At 42.6% G+C, this 26,611-nt stretch overlaps 1 protein-coding gene across 1 annotated transcript in view; it reads left to right on the top strand.

The window, feature by feature from the left end:
- SGCD (sarcoglycan delta) overlaps positions 1-26,611 on the top strand; it is a 415,004-nt gene that overhangs the window by 252,240 nt on the left and 136,153 nt on the right. The window contains exons 4-5 of the mRNA XM_057730163.1: positions 6,235-6,322; positions 12,339-12,458. Coding sequence (XP_057586146.1) covers positions 6,235-6,322; positions 12,339-12,458 — 208 coding nt within the window. The remainder of the gene's footprint in view (positions 1-6,234; positions 6,323-12,338; positions 12,459-26,611) is intronic.

Here is a 26,611-nt window from a genome sequence, read left to right as displayed (position 1 = left end):
CATTGTGGTATATATACAATGAAATACTACTCAGCCATAAAAAAGAATGAAGTAATGCCATTTGCAGCAACATGGATGGACCTGGAGGTTATCATACTAAGTGAAGTAAGTCAAGACAGAAAAAGACAAATACCATATGATATCACTTACATGTGGAATGTAAGAATAACACAAATGAACTTGTTTACAAAACAGAAACAGACTCACGGACATAGAAAACAAACTTACGGTTACCAAAAGGAAGAGGGGGTGGGGGAGGGATAAATGAGGAGTCTGAGATCAGCAGATACAAACTACTATATATGTAACAGATAAACAACAAGCTCCTACTGTATAGCACAGGGAACTATGTTCAATATCTTGTAATAAACTATAATGGAAAAGAATGTGAAAAAGAAAACACACGCACACACATATGTATGCACATACATATAAATGAATCAGTTTGCCATACACCAGAAACTAACACAACATTGTACTTCAATTACAAAAAAAAAGAAAGTTTAATAACCAGAATAACTCTGGGCTCTGGTTGTTAGACACAGATGAAGTCTGGAATGATGCACTGAAAACAGGTTTAATTGAAAGTCTGTCCGCTGAACAGCAAAATGCCCAGCCTTCTCTCCCTCCAGCATCAGAACTGATTTCTAAAGTTATACCAACCACCTGCCTGGCAGGCGTTTAGAGAATTCCTCTTTGATGAAACTAGCCCACAGGTACTGATTGCCCACAGATACTGACATTTGGAGGTTTTCCATTGATATAGCCAGTTCCCTAATCCCCTATGGCAAGGTTCACCCTTCCAGAAACACAGAGCTTCCAAATAGCATTTTAATTCCCATCTAAGAGAGGGTAGTGTGTCAGTCAAACAAAGAAAGGATGGTATAAAAGGAAGATTCAAAGAATAAGGAAAAGCTCTTGAAAATTATAAGTATGCTAGTAGAAAATTTTTTTTAAAATCAACAGAAATATTGGAACTTAAAGCTGAGGTTATTTCCCGGAAAATAGAACCTAAAGAAAAAGAATTCAACATTAGGAGGAAAAAAACAAAAGTAGAAAATAAAGCATTGTTTTTTAATGAAGCATTTATTGACCATGAAAAGAAAAAAAAGTGTGTAAGAAAGAAAAAGGAAATGTAATTAGAGAACACGACTTTGCTCCGCTGAGGACAATGTGTGTATAACCATAATAACGTAGATTCTGAATATTGATTTGACCACAACTGTATGGAAGGGTCCATACCACTGCAGAAATTCAGTGGATAGTGTCTAAAGTCGATCGATCAAGAGAGAGCACCGAAGCATGTTTTGGGTCATGGGAAGGGAAGTACCTGAAGGAGAATCCTGCCAAGTTGAAAGGTCTTGCAGTGGTGAGAGGTATGAACAACTGCTCTTCAACATAGTTTTGCAGTATTTGATGTTTATATGGACTGTCTTCATATAAAAACAAATAATACATTTTGAAAAATTAGATACACTAATTTTAAAATGTCAGCATGATGGAACCATTTAGTGTTCAAATAGCCACATGCATACAGTAGCCCCTGGAAAGCATTGTGGGACAAATAATGTTCATGGCAGTGGTCTTGAGTCATAAAGAAAAGGTGTGATTCTGTTCTGCATGTTCTGCTGTAGAGAAACAGATGTGTTGGGTGTTCTCCATCCAAATGCTGCATGCTTTAGTTGTTTGGGGAGAGTCCTGATGTAGACTGTCCTGCTCCCCTGAAGTGGGAGAGATGGTGCATGCCCGCCTTCCTCACGTACCACACAGCCTCACTCAGTGTCCAGGAGGATCTGAGCTGACTTGCCCAGGTCCCGAGTTCTGATAATTATCAGCACCCTCAGGTCTGCCAGACCCCTTTCCGCCTGTCCGGCAGGGCTGAGCCTCCCTCGGGTTCCCCATGAGCCCTTTGTCCTCGGATGCTTGCCTTGAGGTCGGTTAGTGAAAGTCACTGGCCCCACAGCAGGCTGTCCTGCGGCAGAAATTAACCTCCTCAGGCACAGAGGCTGCAGTGGCGATTGGGAGGGAGACAGGAAAAAGAAGTAGCTGAGACAGCAGAACGTAGCTTCTCCCCAGACCCGAGAGAAAGTGTGCCCCCTACTGGTTCTGATACCACAGAGACCCCAGGGATGCTTTGCTTGGCTGCCATTTCCTGGTTTAACCTCAGTAAGCCGAGTCAGGGAGCCAAATAAAATGGCATTGACCCAGCTGCTGTGGGAGGCACTTCAGAGTTTGTTAGCTGGCGGTTCGTGGTTTTTTCCTGGTAATCTTTCTGTGATCAGGTATATAGGAGGACTACAGCAAGGTGTCCCAGCTAGAATGAGGCTCTTTGTTTAAACTCTGATGTAGCAAAGACTATTTCCCAGTGTGTCAGCGTAATAGATCAATTAATGCTAAAGTATAATATTTTGACATAGCAATAAAAAGGAATGGCTGGCTTTATTTTACCTCTTGCTGTAAACCTTGATCAAAGCCGTTAGGAGATTTTTTTTTTTTCCTCAAGAGAATTTTTTGAATGTTAAGGGGCAGGCAGATGCATTTGAAGATAGTGGTAGTGAACTGGCCACTCAAGGGAGATCCTTTGAAAGCTGGAAACAGAATGTTGGATGTAGAAGATACCCCTGGCTTAGTCCACAGGGTTGTAAGGATTAGGTAATACAAAGAAAGGTCATTTTTTTCCCCTCCGTCCCTTCTTCCTTCTCCCCCGCCCCTCCCCGCCACCCCCACCCCCCATTTCCTCTCCTTCCCCCTCCTCCTCCTGCCTCTGTCACTAACCTGCCCTGTCCACCCCCTCCCCTAACCCTGCCAACTACGGAGAACTTACTGTGCGCCTGGCACTGGACCAATGGGTTAATTACATAAATAATTTAATAATTTTAATAAGATGTGTATTTTAATAATTTAATAATAATATATGCAACATCACATATCAAGAAAATAAGTCTTAGAACACTTAAGTAACTTGCCCAAAGTCACCCAACTCAAAGCTGGTAGAGTGGAGACTGGAAACTAGGTAGCTTGACTCCAAGGCTTCTACTGGGTGTGTGGCTTGTAGAGAGAGGGCTCAGTTATGTCAGCTCTGAGCTGCTGCTGATATTGCTGTTGCAGAGAATGAACCACAGAGCAATTAAGTGATTTGCTCAAGGTCGTGGAGTTTATCCAGTTCTCTGATTCCGGGTCATCCCTCTCTCTGCAGTGCCTGGTTGCTCAATATGTGTAGAGCTAGTACATTAACATCTAGAAACCTACATCCTCCTATGCAGTTTCCAGGTTCCGAATTCTCACATTGCTTGAATTGTTCTTAAGCCTGAAGTAGCGCAGTTAAGCACTGCCAGAAGCAATGGCAAAGAAACTATTTTAGGTTAATATTTGTTTCCTAATGGACAGGAAAAAAACAAAAAAAAACAAAACCTGTGTCAATATTAGATTCAATGTATTTCTTCTTCCCTGATCCGATTAAAAAACAAAAAAACCCTTGTTCATGAGGCAATGTTTTCATTTCAAGCCAGTGTGGTAGTGGGGTTGGGGAGGGGCAGCTCACAGTGAATCAGACCCTGATGTGGCAGATGTCCTCTCTCCTCAACACAAGGACAGGAGCTCTTACCCAAGGCTAACTGGTTTCTCAGGGCTTGAGTGGTTCAGTTACCCATTTCAGCTGTTAACCTTGGGTGAGAAGGACCGTGGCTGTATACCGTCAGTGTGTGGAAAATGCCCCGGTGGCGGCTGCCCCGTCACCCCCCGCCCACCCCCGCCACTTGTGAAAACCTCCTCAGACCTTGGCCTGAGCCGCCTGTCAGCACAGCCCTGCCACTCTGCCACATGCAGGCACTGTGCTGCGCCCGCGAAGCGCCAGGGCTTTTTTTTTGACTTTTTTGTGTTTTTTTTTTTTTTACCAGTAACCTGTTTATTTTTTATGATTTTTACATCACTTGATCAATTCCTGCTGTAATTTTTATTAGAATTTCCACGTAAAGTAATACATTTCATTGTTTTAAGCCTTGAGTGGAATCTTTAGTTCACTTTTTAGCTCGATAAACCAAAAACACTTTGTTTTGAAATATATCCCTTTGACCCTAACCATTAGTTAGCCAAAGCAAAACATACACCTAAGAGAGTCAATGGGGCTTCAAATAGATCATTAGAACTTCACCCATTCTACTTTCTTCCTCATGTTGAAGAAAGAAAGTTACCCACTTTCTGTGTTACAGCCTTCATTGTCCTCCTGACTCCAGGGTCTATGGGAAGAGATTGGCATTGACTTCCTCTACCCCAAAGCATTGTTGTGACATCTCCTCTGCTCTCTCCTTGGTACTCTGTGCTCATTGTCAATGCTGCTGACAATTTTTCTTAACCACTTGCATTGTAAAATATCCTCCAGTAAACTTGCAATCCTCCCTTGGCCGTGCTCAACTGTCATTAATCCTTTAAACGGCAGTACTTCCCAGTCCCCAAGCTTTCTCTGGGCAGGGGCCCTCCTGGCAAATCACCAGTGTTAGAAGAAAAAGGACATGAGACAATCAGCCCACAACCTTTCTCGTTTTTTCATTGCATCTGGGGAAAATCCTATCTACATTCTGTTCCAGGTTTAGCTCAAGCGTGACCGTCCCCTTTGCGTCTCACTCCACAGCCTTAAGCCAGGAATAGTCTCACCCTTCAGGAAAGTTCCCACACACTCTGCCACTCCCTAATCACCCTTACTGTCCTCCACCTGGTGTTGTAGGTGTTTGTGCCATTTCAGTGTCCCCATTAGAAAGTAAGACTTTGAAGGCGAGGAGGGTCTTTCCTATCTTCGTTTTCCTCCTGACTTGTGGGACACTGGTTTTTCTGTATTTGGGACTCAGTCCATAGTGGTTTTACTGAATTTCCAGGCAGATATATGCCATCTGGTAACAGGGGTTTGGAAAGACAAGGATGACTACCCACATTCTTTTTTCTAATAACCATCTGGTTACTGACATGTTTCGTCAGAGACTCATCCTTTTGTTTCTGGCTTTAGTTTACCCCAAGAAAGGAAGAACTTCTAAGCCAGAGGTTGGCAAACTATATATAGCCTGTGGGCTACATCCAGCCCAGCCCTCTGCCTGTTCTCATCTGGCCAGCAAACTGAGATAGTTCTTACATTTTTAAATGATTGCTGGGGGTGGGGGGGGGGGGGGGGAGGGAGGAAGAATAATATTTTATGACAAAGTAAGGTTATATTAAGTTTGAAATTATATGAAATTCAAATGTCATTGTCCACAAAGAAAGTTTTATTGGAATACAGTCATACCCATTTGTCTATGTATCGTCTATGGCTGGTTTGCATTAAAAGAGCAGCTTTGAATCGTTAACACAGAGACATGCCCCACAAAATCTAAAATATTTATTCTCAGGCCCATTATAGAAAAAGTGTGCCAGCCTCTGTTCTGAGTCATCCTCAGAAATGTCTACTACCATGTGAAAGAGGGATCAGGTGCCCTTTTTGATAAAAAGGAGATGGGTTGAAGACACAAGATGCCTGGAGGAAGAGAAGTCTAGAGAAAGAGAAGACAGAAAGGGGAGGCAGAGGCCTCCGTGGAGATGCTGGACCTCCCGGGTTTTGTATCCATGTGTGGCAAACATCTCTACAAAAAGATTTCCAATCGTCCTGAGGAGCACCTGGGTTCTCACAGCTGGCGGATCTGCCAGGGGGGTAGACCCGGGGTGCTTTACACAAGCATTTTGCTCTCCGCTAAGGACTCTGCATAGTTCTTTGGAGAAATTGTGAACTAGAAAGCATGAAATTAGGAGATCATCACTCGCTCCTGATCATTCTGTGTACCAGAGCTAACTAACATCTACAGTAAGATCTGAAGGGCTCTGTGCCCTTGTTGTCTTTGATTCAACAAATTTGGGGGGGGGGTGTATAAAATCTCCTTTGAGTGTGTCTATCTGTGTGTCTCTTTGGGGAAAATCTATTCTGGTTGAATGCCAATTAATTATCAGGTATGTGGGGATTATTAAACATTTAGAATTTTCAAATAACGATACATCCGTTAGAACCTGGCTGAGATCAGCTCAGCCCCCTGGAGAGTGGAATTACAGTTTTTTGGCTTAGAAATCTGCTGCCACTATATATAAAACAGATAAACAGCAGGACCCACTGTACAGCACAGGGAACTATATTCAGTATCTTGTAATAACCTGTAACGGGGAAAAAAACCAAACAGAAATCTGCTGCCACTTTCATGTGTTTCTCTTATTTTCTTATTACAGGGTAATGCCCTGTACTTCAAATCTGCCAGAAATGTTACAGTGAACATCCTCAACGAACAGACTAAAGTACTAACTCAGCTGATAACAGGTAAGAAAAGAAAGAACTTCGCAGTGCCTGGTCCAGGGTAAGCACTCAGAAAACATGGAATGAAAGGTTGAATGAAACAACATGTGATGTATCTAAAGAAAGGAACATCTGCTCACACGTTTTACAGTGTCAGAGAAAAGAACAAAGCATGTGTTCCATGATGCTATTCAAGGGTAGAGTCTCATCCTATACGCACATTTAACTTATGCAAATCTGATGATACTCGTTTAGGGAGTGGGGAGGAAGAATGAACTATTTTTCATGTCGCATGGCTGCTAAACACCAGCCAGCTGCTTCAGCTGGTGCTCAACCACACGGAAGCTCTTTGCTCCAGTGCTGGAGGGAAAGCTGGCTGTGTTGGATTAATTGGGAGAGAGCCCAGTATACACAAAACCATGCACATCATACTTTATGGGTTGTAAAAGGGATTTGTAACGATAGTTTGAATCCATGCCGTATTTGCTGTACGTGCTGACTTTGAACCTAGCTCAACTGACAGATGCAGATGTACCCCCACTGAATATGTTTGTGTGGTTCCTTTTAATAGAGCAGATCTGCTCCTAACAGCCATGGAAAACACCCAGTGGGATTTAAGCTGCATAGTCCTGAAATTTAAACAAGGATTATTCACTCATAATAATGACCATAAGGATGAACACAGGCCTCATGGTCATGGTAACATGCTGGGTGGTATACCCAATGCCCCGTCTGTAAGTTATGAGCAGCAGTAAACAGGAGCTGTTATGCACCCTCACAGTGGAAGGGGAAAGGGGGTATGCCTGGATGGCATTGTTACCCTTCCAGACAAAAGATGCCATTTGTTTGGCTTCAGGGCTGAGAGAGAAGAGTACAGACGGACATTTTGAGAAGCCAGTTGCCCAAATGTCCAGAAACATTACTGGGACTAAAACATCTGGAGCTCTGCTCATCAACATGCCATAGGGAGGCAGGTGCCTTTGTGCCCAGAGTCTTGCTGGGGAACGAGCCTTACTCTCCCGACGCAGGGTGTGGATGTCTGGAGAGCCACAGCTGGTGGGTGACTTGGACCGGCTCCCACTGGAGGAAGCATTGCGGCAGAGCCCGGAATCCGTAAACATGCTATTCCGGCGCGCCCCAGGCTCGGCGGCTTGGTTCTCTAACATCTGGCCCACAGTCACGATGCTAAATAATTAAATAAACAGCTTCAGTAAGCAATGATTTAAGCGGCATGTGTGAAAATTGCCTCCAGGAGGGAAATAAATCTGACCTCCAGCTCCCAGATTCCCGTGTTCAAAAGGAACTTATTTAGCCTGTTGATCATTTGCCATTTATTTGCAGTGGGAGATTTGGTTGACTTGAGAGATTTTGTTTTGATAAAGCTGGAACTGGGCAAATGTCTATTACTCAGGAAAAGAGTCAGTCTCTCTCCCCCTCCTTCTCCCTCCTCCCCTCCCCACTCCAACCCCACCTCCTCCTTCTGCTTCTCTGTTCTGGCTCCCCCTTTTCTCCCCCTTCACCCCTCTCCTCCCTCCCCCTCTCTCCATCTCCCTTTGTCTCCCTCTGCCTCCCCCATCTCTCGCCTCTTCCCTCTCTTTCTCTCTGTCCCTTCTTTCTTCCTCCTCCTCTTTCCTCCCTTCTATCCTCTTTCCCTCTCTCCTTTTCCTCTTCTGTTGTTCTCTCCTCTCTCTTGCCCCTCTCTTTCCTAGTCTTCTTTCTGTCTCCCCTGACCAGGGCTGAGACACCATCCCTAACTCTTAAGATAAGGCACAGGGTAGCTAATATTAAACAAGATGGGCAGAAAGCCATCCTGACACCAGCCGGCAGCAGCCTTTCAAGATGCCTTCTAGAGAGGATGGTACATATGTTCAAATAGAATCCCCAGCACATAGACTCATGCATGATCACCCCCAAAGTTTCCCTTCAGGGCTCTCCTTTTACATTGGCGCACATTGTAGAAAGCACAGAGCAGTTCCAGGAGAAAGGATCTCCAAGGTCTGTTATATTTGACGTTGTACTTACCTGACAGCAAATGCTTACAGCCGCCTAAGCGGCCGGATTTACAAAGGCAATCCTGCGGATTCAAGAGTTCGCCTGCTTATTACCTAATGAATGTCTCAAAAGCCCAGAAGAAATTCCACTGTTAACAATTCAGATAATCTTTTCACATGAAACAATGTTTTAAATGATGGCTAAATTCCCAGGCCAGGCGACACAGGCATATTTGCCTCACGCTGCTGCTGATTTAGTATAATCTCAGCAGTAAATCCAAACAGGGGACCCTCTGACCTGCAAGGCGGAAGATTGTAGAAGTCTTATACAGCATCTGGCCAGAGTGGGGAAAGGCCCCAGGATCAAGGGAGATGAAGAAAGAAATGAGACTGCCCGGCCCTGGGTCCTCCTCGCTCCCAGATTCATGGCAGGGGCAGGACTGGGAGACGGCTGGTGCATCCTGATGGAGGAGATTAATCAAGGAGGTGCTTCACACATAGACTATGGTGCACAGAAGGGGATTAACTGAAGATTAGTTTCAGGTTACAAATAACCCTCTTTTCCATCCCTGAGAGGAACAGTGAATTCCCCAAGAGCTCCATTTATTTTTCTCTGTAGAATCTTTTTTTTTTTTTTTTAAGATTTCACCACCTCCAAGGAGCTTTGGCAACTCGAGGTGAAATCAACACGAGGACAAGCCATCTGCACCATGGAGCAAGCAGTTGCTCTGTGGGATTTTGGCTAAAACGATCAACTACGGAGCTTTATATACCCAAATGGTTCTGGCCTTGGTCAAGTCCATGTTGTGTTCTGAGAAGGCCTGAAATGCAGGAGAACTTAATTGTGTCTTGTGTTCTCTGACGGCTGCGGTTTGTTCAGTGCCATGCCCTTGCGTCTCACACACCATTCATAAGTTCAGAGTAAATTCAGTTTACAGACAGGCCAGTGTTCCTGACTCCTCAGGGGCATGTCTCATGGTGCCGCCCAAGTCCATGAAAGCAAATCCAAGCATTTGTGTCCTCAAGTCATACAGCCACATCTGAGCAGACCCAGAGTGGGCACACTGTGCTTACCCCATGCCCATCCTGAGATCACTCACTCACTCATTCATTCATTCACTAGACCTCCTGATCTCCAGTCTCCCCCTAAAAAGAAAAGATAACCTCAAAGCATTGCCAAGTAATACAGATTTTATTGAAGGTTTTGTTGTGACCAAGAAGACAGCAGCGTCTTAGCCCTCCCTAAGCAACCTAATCCCAAACCCTCACTGTACGTGTCTGTTCTTTCAGGATCTCTCTCTCTCATCCTTGTCTCCAGCTTCCTAACTCCTGTCATCCTCCAAAGGTTCCTCTCCTAATTGCCCCAGCCTCGTTTTCCTTTCCAGACAAATAAACATCCCTTTTCTGCTGTGGAACAGTTCCGAGGGTGCAGTTCCAGATGCAGAGCTGCCATTGGCTCACTTGGTGACCTTGAGGGTGCCCTTGGCTTTGCTGTCACTTGTTCTCACATACAGCATGAAGACAGTCAGAGAAGACAATGTCCAGGTCCCATACCATTTGGAAATGTGTGCTCTGTCTGCTGTTTCAATCCCCTACTCACTAGGGAGCCTTTCCAGTGTCCTTCTTTTTTTCAGAGGGCCAGCGTGGACATGCTGGCAAGAGATCAGGTCTGCTGAATTGACTTGATGATGCGAATGAAGGAAGTTCACTCAGGGATGGTCACCATTCACTTCAGTGTGTTGTGACTATCACATTAGAAAAATGGCAATGGTCATGATCCCAGTGGTGATGACAGTCGCAAGAGCAGTCCCCTGTATTTCACAGCTCTTTCCCGCCTACGAAGTTCTTTTCATAAACACAGTATAATCCAATCCTTATAAGCGTTCTATGAGGTAGATAGAATCAGTGGTAGTAGCACAATTTTGGAGATGCAGCAAATGAGGTTCAGAAAGATCAAATGATTTGCCCAAAATCACATTACCAGAAAATGAGAGAGTTGGGACGTAATTTTGGTCTTCTGATTCTTAGTGTGATAGTCTTGCCAAAGAGGAACATGGCCCCAGACATCCAGGGGTTGGCTTGGCTCTATTAGCCAAGCCTTGGTGTTCTGTGTGAACATAACTTCACAGAACATCAACACCAGACAAGGCCACTTGGTGGCCATGAAGAATGGAGACAAAACAAAAAGCAAACACAACTCTGATCATGTCTGAACATAGATTAAAAATGGAAATTTTTATCCAAGCCACAAGAATAATCAGGCTTCCCTCCATCCCCCTATAATATGAATGACTGCTGTTTGTTTACCCATTACAGTTTTAGCATTGTTCTGGTCTTCCCTACTCTAGATAAGATTTACTAAGATGCTAATTGTAAAATTACTCCCAGTTCCTGAAAACATCTAATCCGGAACAAAACCTTGCTCCTTTAAACCCTGCCCCCAGATAACCTATCACAAGGCCAGATCCAGTAAGAAGTTCTTTCTTCTTATGGAGAAGCCCCATGGTTCCCCACAGTATGTGTTCTCTCTCACGGCAATGAGCTAAAAACCCAACTTGTTCAGCTCCAAGTGTGTTCCTAGTGATCTTTGCCTGGAAGGCACTCAGGGCCCTTTTACTACTACTTTTTACTAGTAAGTGACACTATCTTGAAAAATAATTAGAAGGAAACAAAAATGCTATACAGTTGGCCCTCCTTATCCATGAGTTCCACATTCCTGTATTCAACCAACTACAGATAGAAATACTTGGGAAAAATTCCAGAAAGATCCAGAAAGATCCAAAAAGCAAAACTTGAATTTGCCCCATGCTGGTGACTGTTTACATCACATTTATATTGTATTTGCAACTGTTTACACAGCATATATTGTATTAGGTGTCATAAGTAATTAGATAATTTAAAGTATACAGGAGACTGCATAGGTTACATGCAATTATCACACTTTTTTATACAAGGGACTTGAGCATCCATAGATTTCGATGTCCAAGGGGTATCCTGGACCCACTCCCTCACAGATACTGAGGAACAGTTGTATCAGAATCTCCTGGGCAGTTTTGGAAAAAATAATAAGGTTTCTGGATTCTACCCTCAAATTTTTTTCTATATGACTTTCCAGACCAAAAGGTAAATTCCTTTTTGATCTTAGCGAGGATCATTGAGGATGTTTACACCCGCAGGTTATTCTGATGCATTTCTGTGGTCTAGCTTTTTGGAGCCTTCTGAACTTCAGGTATTTAGGTAGCTCCATTTTTTTTTTTTTTTCAAGAATTCTAACACACTAACCTGTTCTACTTTTTCCATAGTACCTAAAACTTTCTGCAGGTTCCTGATTGATTTATTAGTACATGTTTAAATGTCTATTTGTCTGTCTCTATCAGCAGATAAGTGCTAAGGGATCAGAGACTTTATCTTCTTTTTGCCACTTCTATAGCCCCAGCTGCAAGAATGGCATCTTTTATGATATGATAAACCCTCTAAAATTTACTTTTCATTGAGTGAAATTCTATCTGGAAAGAGTCAATAACTTTCAAGGCAATTAATTACAATATATTATAGCCCCTTCTAACAGCAAATGACTTATATACTTGTTTGGTGTCAAATGCAGCCAGCCAGTGGGTCAAAGGTAAAAAAAGTGAGATAGATTTCAGCTGAATTTAAAGGTACCCTTTCCAACAGCTGAGGCTGGCCAAAGATATGCCAGCCCTTCAAGAGGTGGTGCGTTTTCTGTGCTTTCATAAATGCAAGCCAAAATCTACAAGTATTTGACAGTAATTTGGTGGTTAGCTGCGAGAAATCTCATTCAAGCATTAGTTTGGAGGAAGGACATGATGGTTTTAAAATCACAGCCAGAGAACGTATGATTAAAAGTAATAGACAAGGCATGGCTAGAGTCACGAGGCTGATTGTCACGGCTGGCTTCTGATGGCTTCTGAAAACCAATCCACTTACATTAAAGTCCACCACAATCTTGTCAGATGTATATGTTCTGTGAAAAGCTCTTTGTAATTGAACGCAACGGGACTAATATATTCTCTTTCTCCCCCTTCTAGGTCCAAAAGCTGTAGAAGCTTATGGCAAAAAGTTCGAGGTAAAGACGGTTTCTGGAAAATTGCTCTTCTCTGCAGATAACAGTGAAGTGGTTGTAGGAGCCGAGAGATTAAGAGTTTTAGGTAAGGAAACTTCAGTCACTGAACTGGTTTGATGTTACTGTGTACATTTTAGAGAAAGAGTGAAATGGTTGTCTAGAAGAGTGATTTAGGCCAATTACCTGTAAAGGTAATTTTACTCTCCTAAAGCAAAGAAGATGAACCTCCCAGCCCCTACCTTAAAAGTTTCTCAAATCACGAGTCTTTGTGGCACGTCTGCCAACACCAAGCTTCAGGCGGAGATGTGTGCTTATACCAAGAAGTGTACTAATGCTCACAGATTGGCAGTCCTGCCAGAAGCAGTCAAGACTTGTATACATTTTTATAGTGATTACTAAACCTGGTTGTAAATGAAAAATAACCTAGGGAACTTCTGAAAAGTTTAGGTTCATAGATCCAACCATGACTTTCTGAATTAGAAGTTCTGGTGAAAGGACCCAAGAATTTGCTTGTAAAAATAGGCATTTCTCTGTTGGTTCCACTGTTGGAATTATTGAATTTGGCTGTACACTGAAACAGTCTAGCAGGGTGGTTTAAGAGCTCTGGTCCTGAAGCTAACCTGGCTTTTCATGCAGCTCTGTCACCTACTAGCTGTGTGACTTTAGACAAATTACCAACATCACTGAACCAAGTTCCTTTTCTGCTCAGTTGGGCTGAGAACATCTACCTCCTCAAGTTCTCCCTAGGGTTCAATCAGATTGTGTTAGATCATGTTATACACACTTATCAGAGTGCCGAGCACAAAATAGTACTCATTCAGTGGTAGCTGTAGGTGCTGCTAATACTCGTGCTTCTATTAATACTAATCCTGCTTTTCCTTCTCTGCTCCCTATGAGTTACTAAAACATACCAGTTAAAAGACTCTGGAATTAACCCGCTCTAATTTTAATCCTTTCTCTATCCTTTACTAGCTGGCTGACCTAAAACAAGTTATGTAATCTCTCTGCACCTATGTTTTGCTCATCTATAAAATGGCGGTAACAGAAGTATCTCCCTTCTGAGATCGGAAGGATTGAATGAAATAATCTATGCAAAGTGGTTAGTAAATTGGCTGAAAAATAGGAAATGTTCACTGGCTGTTATTATCTTAAATTATGATGTTATTTTTACTTGAACTTCTTATTTGTTGCCTACATTATTAGTTGCACCCTGCATCTTCTTTCTTCTCCATTAGTGCTGTCTTCCTCCTCCTCATCACCTCCACCCTCAGTCCATTAGCTTGTCTTGTCTGTCCGTCTATCTGATATATACACATTTGTATGTAACTTTCTTGCTGGATGGCTCCTAAGTTTCCATCCCCAGGCCTAGCATCTTCCCTGAGGTCTAGGTCTTCCTCTTTGTCTAGATATTCTACCAGCCTCTCACACTTAGTGGATCTTGAGTGCTTAGCATGATAACACACATACACACACACACACACACACACACTCACACTCACACACTCTCTCTCTCTCTCTCTCTACTCTCCCACCTGTAATTTACCCCTGACTTCCCTGTCACTCTTACAGGCCTCTATGCTTCCCTCTGTCAGTTTCAAAACTTCAGCGTCGTCCTGACCAGCATCAGGCTCAGCAGAGTCAGAAGATGGCAGTGGCCTTCCTGACAGAGCTCGTGGCATGGGAGGGCCGGGTGCAGGGGCAACAAGCCAGGGGCGGTCTAATCTCTGGTCATGTGCTCACTGGGGTATGACCTGGAACAATTCCTTTTGTCTTTCAGGGCCTTGCTTTTTCCTATCTGTAACGTGAGAGTTGTCTCAAGCAGAAGTTTCAAATAATCTTTTAAAATTTAGCAACAGAAACTTTCAAAAATAAAGTTTCATATCGAACTCCAATTAATAAAATATAGAAAAGAGCAGCACTGCTCTGGCTTGTGGATAGAGCTTTTAAGGCATAAAGGTTAAGTTGTATAGCTTCATTTTTCCCCCCTCTCTGTCCTTGGGAGACCTCTCAGAACTTATCTTTAAAACCCCTTAAGTAGGTAATCTTAAAAAAAAAAAAGTCAAATCTCCTGACCATTGCCATGATCCAAGTGGCATGCTTTATGTGCACTGTTACACGTAGACCTCACCAACACCTCGTGAGGCAGGCACTGTTTTTATCCTCCCCATTTTACAGATGATGGAACGAGCGATAGGGAGGGGCGCGCCATGGTAAGGAGTGAGAGCTAGGATTCCCAGCCAGGTATTTGAATGCAGACTGCTTCACTATAGTGAAAGCACTATACTTTGCTGCCTTATCAAATTGGTCCCATTTTTAGATGAGTAAACTAAGGCTTGAAAAGGTGAAGAAACTTGCCAAGATCAAGTACCAGTAAGTGGTGGGACTGATGTTCAAATCCTTGCCTAGGGACTCCACCCTCAGTGCACATGACTGCACATAAATGCAGTTCTAAGACCTTTACTCACGCTCACAGTGAATGTTTTTCCCTATTATTCTTAGAAATGGCACTTTGTATGTGAGTTCTAAGTATTTTTTGGCAGAAAAAAACTTTAGGTTATCCTCTTATTCAAGAGTAGTTTGCTAGTAGTACCAGCTCTAAAATAATTGCCCAGGGGAAAAAGTGATGGTATCTCATGCCAAGATCGTTTTGTACAAATGGTATTTGGCACTTCCTGTTAGTCTTTGGTGCTTTGTGAGTCACCTCACTGCTTTAAAATCTGACTTTGCAAAGATACAGATATTTTAGATGTCCAAACACTGTGGTTTCATCCTAGTGTATGAAACTCTATGGTGGTATCATTTAAGAACTCCGCCCTGCCCCCCCCACCCCCCGCCCAATGACATAAACTAAGGGTTGGAAGATGATTGTAGTGTTTGGTCGCTGAAGGCAGGTGGATAATTTTACTGCTGTTGTTTCTTATGTTTGTGATATTTCACTTACAGAATGATTTAGGATAAAATCTCTATCATCAGAAGCATTTGCTTTTTTTGTGTGTAAAAATGTAGAAAGGAAGCATCATAATAAATACTACTGCTGCTACCAGTGCTGAAAATATGAGGAAATGGCCACCCCACAAATCTCACATCCACCTACTCAGTGAAATGAGCCTAGTGTGTTGCAGAAATGAGCTTCCTGTCATCTGGGATTCAGCCATATGGTGTGGAACGAGAAATTTAGGCAATTTCATTTTCAGCTTAATGAGAAGTTTGTCTTTTTGAGTCATCAGACTGTGCAAGCTCTCAGAAGGTTGGAATCTGGATGCGTGTTTCGTGGTGGAATCTAACATAGCTGAGTTTGAATCTTTGCTCAGACATTTAGGATGTGAGTGACCCTATCCAAGTCCATTTTTCATATTAAGCTTTAGTTTCTTCATGTATAAAACAAAGAGGGGGAACACAGTAAATAATGGAAGTAAGAATGAATGAATATAGTAAGAAACATATGTAAATACATCAGTTATTTTAGTTGATAGCTGAGTAAGAATAAGCAGTAGAAGATGATAGTAACCCTAAGAAGACAATATCCCTTGGATACAGTAGCTTAACCCATGGGCTCAGAACAATTGCTTATATTTTTCTCTGGATAACCACACCCACCTATTCAGTTTTCAGGACAATGACTACCTTGGGCACACTCCAAGGACCTTGAATAGTCTGGCAAAAGGATTAGTAGCCATATCTCATAAAGAACAGTTTTACTATCTGGAAACTCTTATCCTGGAAAAAATATGGAGGAATCATGTAGGCAGACAGTAGTTGCTGATCTTTCATAATGCACACCTTTCCTGGGGTAAAGAGAGCAGGCAAGAGCTGTGTCGTAGAGTGGTTGAGAGAACAGGTTTAATCCTGGCTTCTGTCATTTGCCAGCCAGTGCCTTGGGATATGTCACTTTACCTTTCTAGGCTTCCTTCTACTCTGTGACATGGTGTAATGCCTGACTCTCACGGGAGTTGGGAGAACTAGATGGTACAGTATATGTACTGATTATCAGTACAGTGTTTGGTACAGGGTCAGCACTCTATGTGCTGACTGTTGTGTTGGTGTTGGGTTTTGCTGGTCCACTTGGGCTTCAGGGAATCCAACGAGTCCTAAAATTTCAGATAGCCCTTGTATGTTCACAAAAGAAGGTCTCAGAAATTGGCTTAGGATTTATAGGAGTGTTTAGGTATCAGTTAAGTTTAGATTGGTAGATTTCTTGGACACAGCTAGGGTCAGAAGAAAAAACACCTTTTCAAGATAGGAACTACTTACGGGAGGGATTGAAGGCCTGGGTTGAAAATTCCCAGAATTGTAAGGGCTTTCCTTCTTCTCAAAGACAGTGGTTCTCAGAGGATAGTCCTTAAATTAGGAGCATCAGCTATGGTCTACTTGTTCGACATGCAACTTCTCAAGCTCCACCCTAGACCTATTGATCAGAAACTCAGAAGTATGGCCAGTAATCTCTTAGTGACTCTGATGCAGGCTAAAGAACCACTGACCTAAGACAATCACAACTAAATCATTTTGTCACCAGTTTGCTGGTACCTCTCATTTGAGTTCAGGCTCAGCTTTTTCTACTTTGCTTCAGAAAAGCTACAACATAAATATAGCTAACACACATCGAGGGCTTATTTTGTGCGAGATGGTAATCACTTGCCGTGAGTAAATGCCTTTGATCCACATCACATTAGAGGAATCTGGCTCGGCACAGAGTGATGTGAAACTTGCCCAAAGTTGCGCAGAAAGAAACTGGCAGAGGCAGGATCTGAATCCAGGCAGTCTTAGCCACTGCACCCGATGACCTCTGTCACAGTGATCTTCAACTTCCCTGAACTCCATAGCCCGCTGCATCACACTGAGCGGGAAGAGCTGGGCCACAGTTCTCCACTTATTCCCCTACTTTCTGGCTTCTAGGGACACTGCTCCTCCCACAGTTCTCCCACATCTGTGACTGTTCCTCTGCTTCCTTCAGGAACTCTTCTTTCACCTACTCCGTGACATGGATTCACTCCTGGCCTCACATGTGGACTTCCCTCTGGGTCAGTCCTTAGTTTTCTCTTTTCACGCTTCTATGGAAAATCTCATACTTACATACAATTTCAATAATTGCCCTTTTCCGGTGACCCTTAAATCTGTGTTTGCCTTGAACTATCGTCTCATTTCTAGTCCCAGATTTCCAAGAGCCTGGATTTTTCTGCATGCGAGTCTTTCCATCACTTTGACTTCATCACTTGCAACTGAATTTAGCAATCTCCCTATCATACTTCCCGCCTGTCCAGCCCTATTTCTCTGATTCTCCACACAGGGCCTACATCCCCCTCGTCTTCAAGGCCTTGCTTTCATTCAGGTACCAGACCCTGTCTTTCTTAACATGGGTGGCAATGTCTTTGCCAACCTTAGATTTTCCATATTACAAAGGTATCTATCTACTTAGGTCTCATACAAGAGAATTTAAGTTTATAGCTAAGCCCATTTATTTAATTACCAAAAAGATGTGAAATTAGCATGCAAAATGAGGCATGATATAGTTTAGCTTTAATGACAGAACAAAAGTATAGAATACCAGTCAGGAATGGTCTTTAAAAAGCAGCAAAAGTAGGCAACGTAAAAGCCAGCACATCTAAGAGGCATCTTCATGGAGATACCAGGGAAAGCATAATTTTGATCTTCATTAATGACCAATTTCATTGAACAATGAATTGGACATTATAGCCCTTATAAACAAAGCATAATTATGAAGTGTTATTCTAATTGTTAATTAGGTCTATTTATACTCTAGATTAGTTTTTTAAATATGTCCTCTAGATGCCACTTGATGCTAATTATCCCAGTTACATTATTATCAATTGAAAAACATTTTCAATTAAATCTAAAGCCATTTAAACTAGCATAAGATTTATAGAAATTTAAATGTGATCTAATGCTTTTTGCAATTTTTTTTAAGGACCATATCAAATGATGCATTTAGCCTTTTGAATTAGTTTTTGATGAAACTCTATACTGCAGCCTGGCCATTGATCATTATGATGAAAAGAGCAGGGGTTCTTAGTAGTGTTTATCATTAAATATATATATGTATATATATATACACATACGTGGACATGGGCATTTATACATTAGTATCTCCATATTACTGTTACTGGAGTTGTGGAGATGTAGAGATGAATGTTACTGTCCCTGCTCTTTCAGGGAGCTGTCTGGTCAGGGAAATGAAACACACATGCAAACATCTGAGAGCCCAAGCAGAAAACAAGCTTCTTAGAAAGAAGCAAAATGACTAGAATTACAGAGTCTAGATGTAGTAGTGTGGTATCCCAGAGAGAACTGAGAAAGCTTCCTAAACGAAGGGAGTATTTGAACTAGGTCTTGAGTGTGGATTGGGGGGAAAAACACATAGGGAGAGTGCTTTCTTGGCAAATGGGATAGCGCACGTTTATCTGTCAGGACTCATTTGGTTGTGAATTCTATGAATCCAACTCAAAGGCAGAGGTGGGGAGATTTATTGCCTTGTATGATAGAAAAGTGCAGTGGTAGCAGCTTCAGGCTAGATTCAGTGGCTCAAAAAATGTGACCAAAATTCAGTCTCTCTCTTTCTCTTACCATCTCTTAGCTCTGTTTTCCAATCTTGTATTTTGTCGTCACCTCTTCTGGTGAGCAGGAAGAGTGCTTACCTTCCTCATATAAATCCATCAAAGTCCTCGTTTTTACTCTGACTGAACTGACCTGGGCCATATGTCTGTCCTTGAACGAGTCGTCGTGACCCAGATGATGGAATCTGCTGGGTAGCGTGGCCTGGCTCGTATCTCACTGCGGGAGCTACGTTTGGAAATGCCGGGAGGTAAGATAGAGAGGGATCAGTTCTCAAAAAGAAAATTGAGGTGACATTACCAGGAGGGGGACTGGGTGCTGGGCAAAGAAAAATAGCAAATACTCATTATATTTTTATTATCATAATCAAAGGTATGATCATGGAAAAGCATGGCTGTCGTACATGCAACAGTGAAACCTGGGCATTGTAAAGGATGTCAGTGGAAGATACCCAGTGAGTTCTCTCCCTCTTACTTGCTCAGCCCCAGATACCCTGGCTTCCTTGCTTCATCACCAAGCACGTTTTCACACACTGCCCCCAGCATTTATACTTACTCTTCCCTCTTCGTGGAATCCTCTTTTCCAGTCTATGCATAAAGGATCTCTTTCTCTATGGCTTAAATAGCGCTTCATCAAAGAGATGTTCTTCGATCCCCTTAAAAAAATAGCATGTTCCTGCTATCAAGCCAATACCAGGAGTTGGCAGAGTATGGCCTGTGGGCCAGATCAGGCTACAACCACAGCTTGGTTTTGTAACTAATGTTGTACTGGAACACAGCCAGGCTCATTTGTATTGTCTGTGGTTGCTTTCACACTACAGCAGCAGAGTGGAGTAGTTGAGACAGATCATGTAGCCCACAAAGCCTAAAATATTTATTATTTGGCACTTTACAGGAAGTGTTTGTTGATTCCTGTTCTGTACCTTTACCTACTTTATTCCTCTCCAGAGCAATAATCACAGCGTGACATAGCGTGTTGTGTATATATGTGTTTATTTTCATCCTGTCCACCTCATTAAAATGTAAACTTCATGACAACAGGAACTTTTTGCCTTCTAGAGTCTAGAATATTGCCTGGTGCCTAGTAAGTGCTCAGTAATATTTGTTGCATGAAAGAACTGAAATTTTTGAACTTTGGAATATTTAATAACCAATCTGGATAGTACAGAGAAACAGAGAGAGTGCGACATTGTATCTAAGTTAAGAGATTATTATAATACCTTTGTTAAGGATTCGTAAAGTCTTAAACTAGGATACAAAGAGAGAGAGAACAAATGCAAAAGATCATCTTGAAGGAGAACTAATGAATCTTGGCAACTAACTGGATGTGGAAAGTCAGGAGGGAGGGAAGCTGGAGTGTTTCTGGTGTTGTGCACCTTGTCAGTCAGACAGTTGTGGCATCGTTAACAGAAATGTATAGGAGCAACAGCAGGTTTAGGATCGAAGATGAATAGTTCAGTTTTAGATGCACTGGCTCTTGCTACTTGAGCACCTCTCTAAGGGAGAGGCCAAGTGTCTCATGGGAAGTACCAGCCCAAAATAAGCCCACAAGAGATGCCCTGCTGAGCAGCGGAGCTGAAGGGTCAGAGAATCACATGGATTGAACAGGTGGACTCCAGAGAGGAGATGGCCTAAGAAGACATCCGGAAGCTAGAACTTAGAGAAGCTCACCAAATGGAGCATCACCGAAGTAGCCCCCAGGTCCAGGCCATTTCTTTTTCTGATGGAGGCTCAGGACTGGCTTACTGGGGCCATGGTTGCCTTTCTGGAGGCATCCTTAGAATCTGAGGGCCTCATCCCGTGTTTTTTCACTTTTCCTAACCTTCCTAACCTTTCTCCATGAGAAGGAATTCAGAGGCTTTAGAATGTGACATAACTGGATTCTGCCGTATCTACCAGCCACCTGATGTTGGCTATGTTACTCGGATCATGTAAGCCACGTATGTGGGTACTAAATAAACAACTTCCCCCTTTTCCTTTTGCTTTGCCTCCGTCTTTTTCTCTTCTTTCTCTTCCTTTCTGAAGTATCTCGTCAGTGAGTAGAAGGAAGCATGAAAGAGGCTACAGGATTATCGTGAAAAGTGGAACACACTTCCTCTTCTATGGTGGTACAAACTGAAGAGTTCAGACATTGAGCCTTGGGAGAGGAGGGCTTACCAACCTAATAGTAACATGTGGGGAACAAATCAGAGGAACCTGAAACTTGCGGGGGCCATCCTTCTGCTCTCTGTTATCCTTAGCAGATAGCATCTGCTGGGGATTCAGCTATTTACAGAGAACTGCTAGTTGTAGAGTTCTTCAGGCACCCCATTCCAAAGCTGGTTTATTATTTACAGGCATACAGGAATACAGTATTAGATCATAAAGATACATTTCCCATAAATAATGTAGCAATAAAGCCACATATAAAAGAGTCTCAGATGAACATTCCCAACCTTAATAAACCAGATACTTAATGAGAAAAAGCACAATTTTACAATAAAGAAATAATAATGGGGTTTCATTGGAAAGGCTCCGGGCAGTACAACTCTCATAATTCTTCAAAAACTTAAAAAAAAAAAAAAGCCAGCCCCAAAGCCTGGGTGGTTATGCCACCTGGTTTCACACATTCACCCACCCATGTGCACGGGCATCTTAAGCTGCCTAGGGTCAGGCCCCCCCCCCCCCCCCACCGCCCACGCTTAAGGGTTGATTCGTGATGCAGGAGGAAAACGCGTTTGCCAGACCCCACATGCTTTTCCCTTGGGCAGGAGGGAGGTGTGATTTCATACCAGCGTGATGGATTAATCATTCTGTGTCAACATCCCAGCTGTCCCAGCAGCATTGCCTTAGCGGACCTCCCCAGTTGCTGAGCCATTGTCTTCCTCATTTGCACGTGGGGATGGGGGGTGGTGAGGGGAGGAGGGAAAAAGGCAGTTGGGGACATTTGTCAGCTTTCTAGTTTGATTAAACAGTTGATGAGCTTCACTATTTGGCTGCTTGCAAGAGAACCAATTCCAGCACTTACTGGGGGAGAGCTATGTTTGTTTTTAGGTTTGTGGAACTAAGACAACTTTAATTTCTCTATCAAGCTACAGCTAATGTGGTTTCAGGCATCCTTTGGCTTGTTTTTATCCTCAAAGTTGTCTTCTTGCCAGTTAATGCCAAAAACAGAGTATTTTCAGACGAGGAGATTAACTTCTGCCAGGCCATCTTCAATGGCAAGAGGCTTGCCAGGGAGTCTAGCTATATTGTGTCCTTTCTCATTAATTATATTCACTGTTGTAGAATATTCTCACGCAACCAAAAGTCACCGGAGGTGGATTTTTTTTTTCTCTTTCTTCCCAGCTGAGGCCAAGGGGAATGTTGGTATTCCATGGTGACACGGGGAATTTAATGAGATGACAATATGAATAAGAAACTCTCAGTGTGCAGAACAGGGAAGGAAATTAACTCTATTCTCCTGTGTTAGAGGGACTTGAGTTTAACTCTGCTTTTTTGAGTGGGAAAAAAGAGCACGAAAAATACTTTTTAATGCTTTCCCTCCCACCTTGCTCTAAGCTTTTGCTTAACTCCTTTGGCACCGTGTCTTCCAAAGGAACAGTGGGTAAGGTGGCAAGGGTGAATCTAAACAAAAGAAATAAGGAGAGATAGAGGAGAAAATATCCAGAACCCTTCAGGATACAGGATAGAAGCAGATGCCTAAGTTTCTTCTCTAAGGGACAGTAGTATCAGACAGCAGATCGGTTATGTGAGTATGGTTTGGAGATAGACTGCCTGGCCTCCACTCCTGGCTCTCATAGTACAACCTTGGGCAAATTCCTACATCTTTGAAAGCCTCACATTACTCATTTATATAATGAGGGTGAGAAGAGTACCTACCTGATATATGCAAAGTCCTTGGCACGGTGCTAAGCACAGCATACGTGTCCAATGTATTGATGCCTGTTCCTCCTATAAATTTCTACTGAACAGCATTTATGCAGCTGTCACCAACTGAAGTTCAGTGCCGGGACGGGAGGACACAGCATAAAAGTTCCTTGATCACAAGTTGGTTATAGTCTAGTAGGGGTATCAAAGCACATCCCTAGTGAAGTATTAAATAGCAGTCAAAATGGTTTTAAAAAGTTAAATGAAAAATGTAAGGTAACCCTTGGGTGCAGTTTGTGCTGGAGACAGGAGTAGGAGACCAAGTTTGTGGAGGTGACCCGCAGAACTTCACAGAGGAGAAGTTGGGGGGAAGTGTGATGGGTGGGGGTGGAGGCAGACTTCGCGGATGTGAGGGCGTGAGCCCCAGCCTCCCAGACAGGAGGATCCGCAGAAGCATGAGCATAGCTCTATGGGACAGAGGAATTGAGATGAGCGGCCATTGATTGTTTTTTTTTTCCCAGCAAATAAGCACATTTGGTTAATCTTTGGGAACGAGCTTATCATTATCAGCATAGAGTAAACAGGAATTGCTTTCTTCTCCAAAAGCCTGAGTTAAGACGACATCTCAGGGTTCTGCGAGAACCTCCCAGGGATTTTCTCCTTTTGGCAGTGTCCTGGGCGGGATGTGGCTGCAATGTTCATGGAAATATTTGTGAGGATTTCCATTCTATAAGCCAAAGAGCAAAGTCAAGTAGAGTTGGAGACTTAGAAGTTATTTATGATGCAGGAACTTTCACGGGTCAAAAAAGAAAGGAAGTGACTTCAGCAGGAAGGTTCTTGGCATTATTCAAATCACAGTGTAAGTAGTTCTCAGTACAAAAATTACAAAACTACAGAAAGAAATTCAATCGCATTCAGCCCATATTAGTTGAGTGCTTACTCTGGCCAACTGCTGTGCTGACCGGAGGGACACCCAGGGCCCCTGCCTTTCTGGAATGCACAGCCAAGCAAGAAAGACAGATGTTTTAAACATTTACGTGAGAAGAATGTCTTATCACAGGAGAAGTACAAGATGTATAGAAACATAAAATTAGGAGATTTCAACCTAATTTTGCAAATAGGGGAAATCTTCCTGAAGAAAATGATGATTAAGTTGAGGCTGGCAGGATAAATAGGAGTTAATCAAGGCAAAGGGACTTGGAAGGGCTGAGAGTGAAGTGGCATCTACAAAATCCTGGGGAAGCGCAACCTTTCGGGAAAAGTTTTAGAAGTCCAGCACAGCCAGAGGGTAGAGGTCAAGGAGCAGAGTGCTCAGACTTGAAAAGAGACAGGCTATAAATGTAATAATTAACAATTTATTAAATGCTTGCTCTATACCAAGTACTGTTCCAATCTTTTTACGTGTCAACTCAATTCTCACAACTCTCTGATACATGTTTTACTCTCATTTCACATATGAACAAACTGACAAATAGAGAGGTAAGTTCCCCAAGGTTACGTAGCAAGTTAAATGGCAGAAGTGAGATACAAACCTACATAATCAGACTCTAGAGCATATATTTTGTTTGTTATAACACCTTTGTTGAGATATAAGTTGTCATTCACCTATTATCTTACAATCTTACACATTATCTTACAATTCACCTACTTAAAGTGTGCAATTCATTATTTTAGTATAAAGAGCCTATGCTTTTAACATATATCACATATCTGTAGCCACAAACACACGTTTCTGTATTTTCATATGTATGTATGGTATGTGTATTTGTCATGTATGTCATATGTATGTGTATATGTTATACGTATCCATGAGGTCTGTGCTTGGCAGTTTAATTCAAAAAGACATTCCAAAAAGAAAGTCCCGATCCTGCTCTACAAGACACAGTGCTCACAGCTCCCACTGCTCTTTTTGACTCTCAGCCCAAAGGAAACAAGCTGTGCGTATGAGAAAGGACAGAATTATGCTGGTTGGAAAGAGTGCAAGCATGGCCAGTGAGGTCTGGACACAGCGCATTTCTTCCTGCTAAGTTGCTTGATGGGAGCTGATTAGAGGTCAGAGCACATTTAAAGGACTTGTATTGTATCATAGGCTTGTGGAAGAGACTGCGTTTAACCAAGCAAAGGAGAGAGCTGATATGAAATCAATATGCAGGGTGCCTGTGAGCTATGGGAGGCAACGTGCTTTTCTCCTTTGGCTGTTAAATGCGTCTCCGCTGCCAAGGAAAATGACGTTCCCTCTCGACTTCCTATCTGTCTAGCTGACTGGTTACTGGGGCGTGTTCAGGCTCTCATGCTTCCACTGCACGTTTAATGAGGGCATCCTTGCATGAACAAGTTCCTCTGGCCTAATTCTTCCTCCCGGGACTCTGAAAATATGTCTCTCCTTAGCAAATGCTGATCAAACATTTCTAGTGAACCAATGGAAAGTGCCTGGGTGTTGGATTTATAAGGCATGGTCTCTGCCTACCTTTGGGAACTTATGCTGGAATATGAGATGTGAGAAATGCACCAGAGAAATGGACCCTAAAAGTGCCCAGAGCATTGGGGCCAAGTGTGAAAAGCCAGTTTCGGGGAATGTCTGTGCTGCCACAAATCACATTTGGACTAATGAACAAGAGCTCATGAAATCCTAAAGAACTAACTGTATAGTTACCCTCTGCATAGTAGCATTGAGTTAGATCTGAATATTTGCTGTCATCTTACTTGATTCTCAGAACCATGCTTAAAGGTACTCAGGATGGGGAGGAAAAAAAAAAGGAAGGAAGTTTCCAATTTTCCATCTTAGAGACTAGAGACTGAAGCCCTTGGAGGTAAAAACAGATTGCCTCAGGTTCCTCAGGTAGCGTGTGTTTCTGCCCTGACGTCATACCTTGATTCCGGTGAGATATACGTCACTCACACCTCACAATAACAGTGGTTAGACCCTGCTGTGAGTCTGACCCTGCCCTAAGCACCCCTGGGGATGATGCAGAAAATCCTAAGAGGTGGACTATGAGCTCTAAACACTTGCCTGATCTTGGACGGTCATCTGAAAGCAAGCTGTTCTTCTCCCATTTCCTGCCATGGAGCCTTTTGTCAGGCTGTAGGAGATCTTTTCTCAGAATTGCATTTTTAACCCATCATACAAAATGCCCAAGATTACCAAACGAATCGAATGTTAACATTCATTAACATATAAAAAACAACTTTGTGATGTAGTGATGTCTTGCTTTGTTACAAACATCTTAAAAGATGTTGTCATAGGCCTAATAATTACCATCATTTCAAAGTACTGATGAGTATAAATGATATTTTGAGAGTTATACAACAATTTTGTGATTTCTATTGGTGACAGAGCCCCAGAGTGAGAATTACTACAGATCATTTTCTACATTCTAATCAAGGGACATCCTAGATTTCAGTTAAAGATCAAGGAAAACAACGAGGTGAAATCTGTCCCCTTCAAAGTTCTCGGGCACGTTGAATTCTATCCATGAATCCTGAGTGTCCGTGGTCCCCAGGCGAGGTCCCCTGTTCTGATGTGTTTAGTGAGCACTTATTACATGCAGTCTCTTTGTTAAGCTGGGGATTCAGTTGGAATATAACAAGAATAAGACATAATTCCAAACTCTGAGGTATGTCTATATCATTTCATATTTAATATCACAGAGCAGATGAAAGGGCCTCCTTTCTCACATGGAGCTAGCTCTATGGTTAAATTCTGAGGATGGGGTTACCTTGGAGCTGTTAGGAGGAAGATCTTACAGCACACTGGGACCAGACAGTGGTTCTCAACAGGGGTGATTTTGCGCCCCAGGGGAAATGTGTACAGTTGTATACAGAT

Source organism: Hippopotamus amphibius, chromosome 1, assembly GCF_030028045.1.
Source record: "Hippopotamus amphibius kiboko isolate mHipAmp2 chromosome 1, mHipAmp2.hap2, whole genome shotgun sequence".
NCBI lineage: Eukaryota > Metazoa > Chordata > Mammalia > Artiodactyla > Hippopotamidae > Hippopotamus > Hippopotamus amphibius.
Note: the sequence above shows the minus strand (reverse complement) of the source record. Positions and strands in the feature narration are given on the sequence as shown.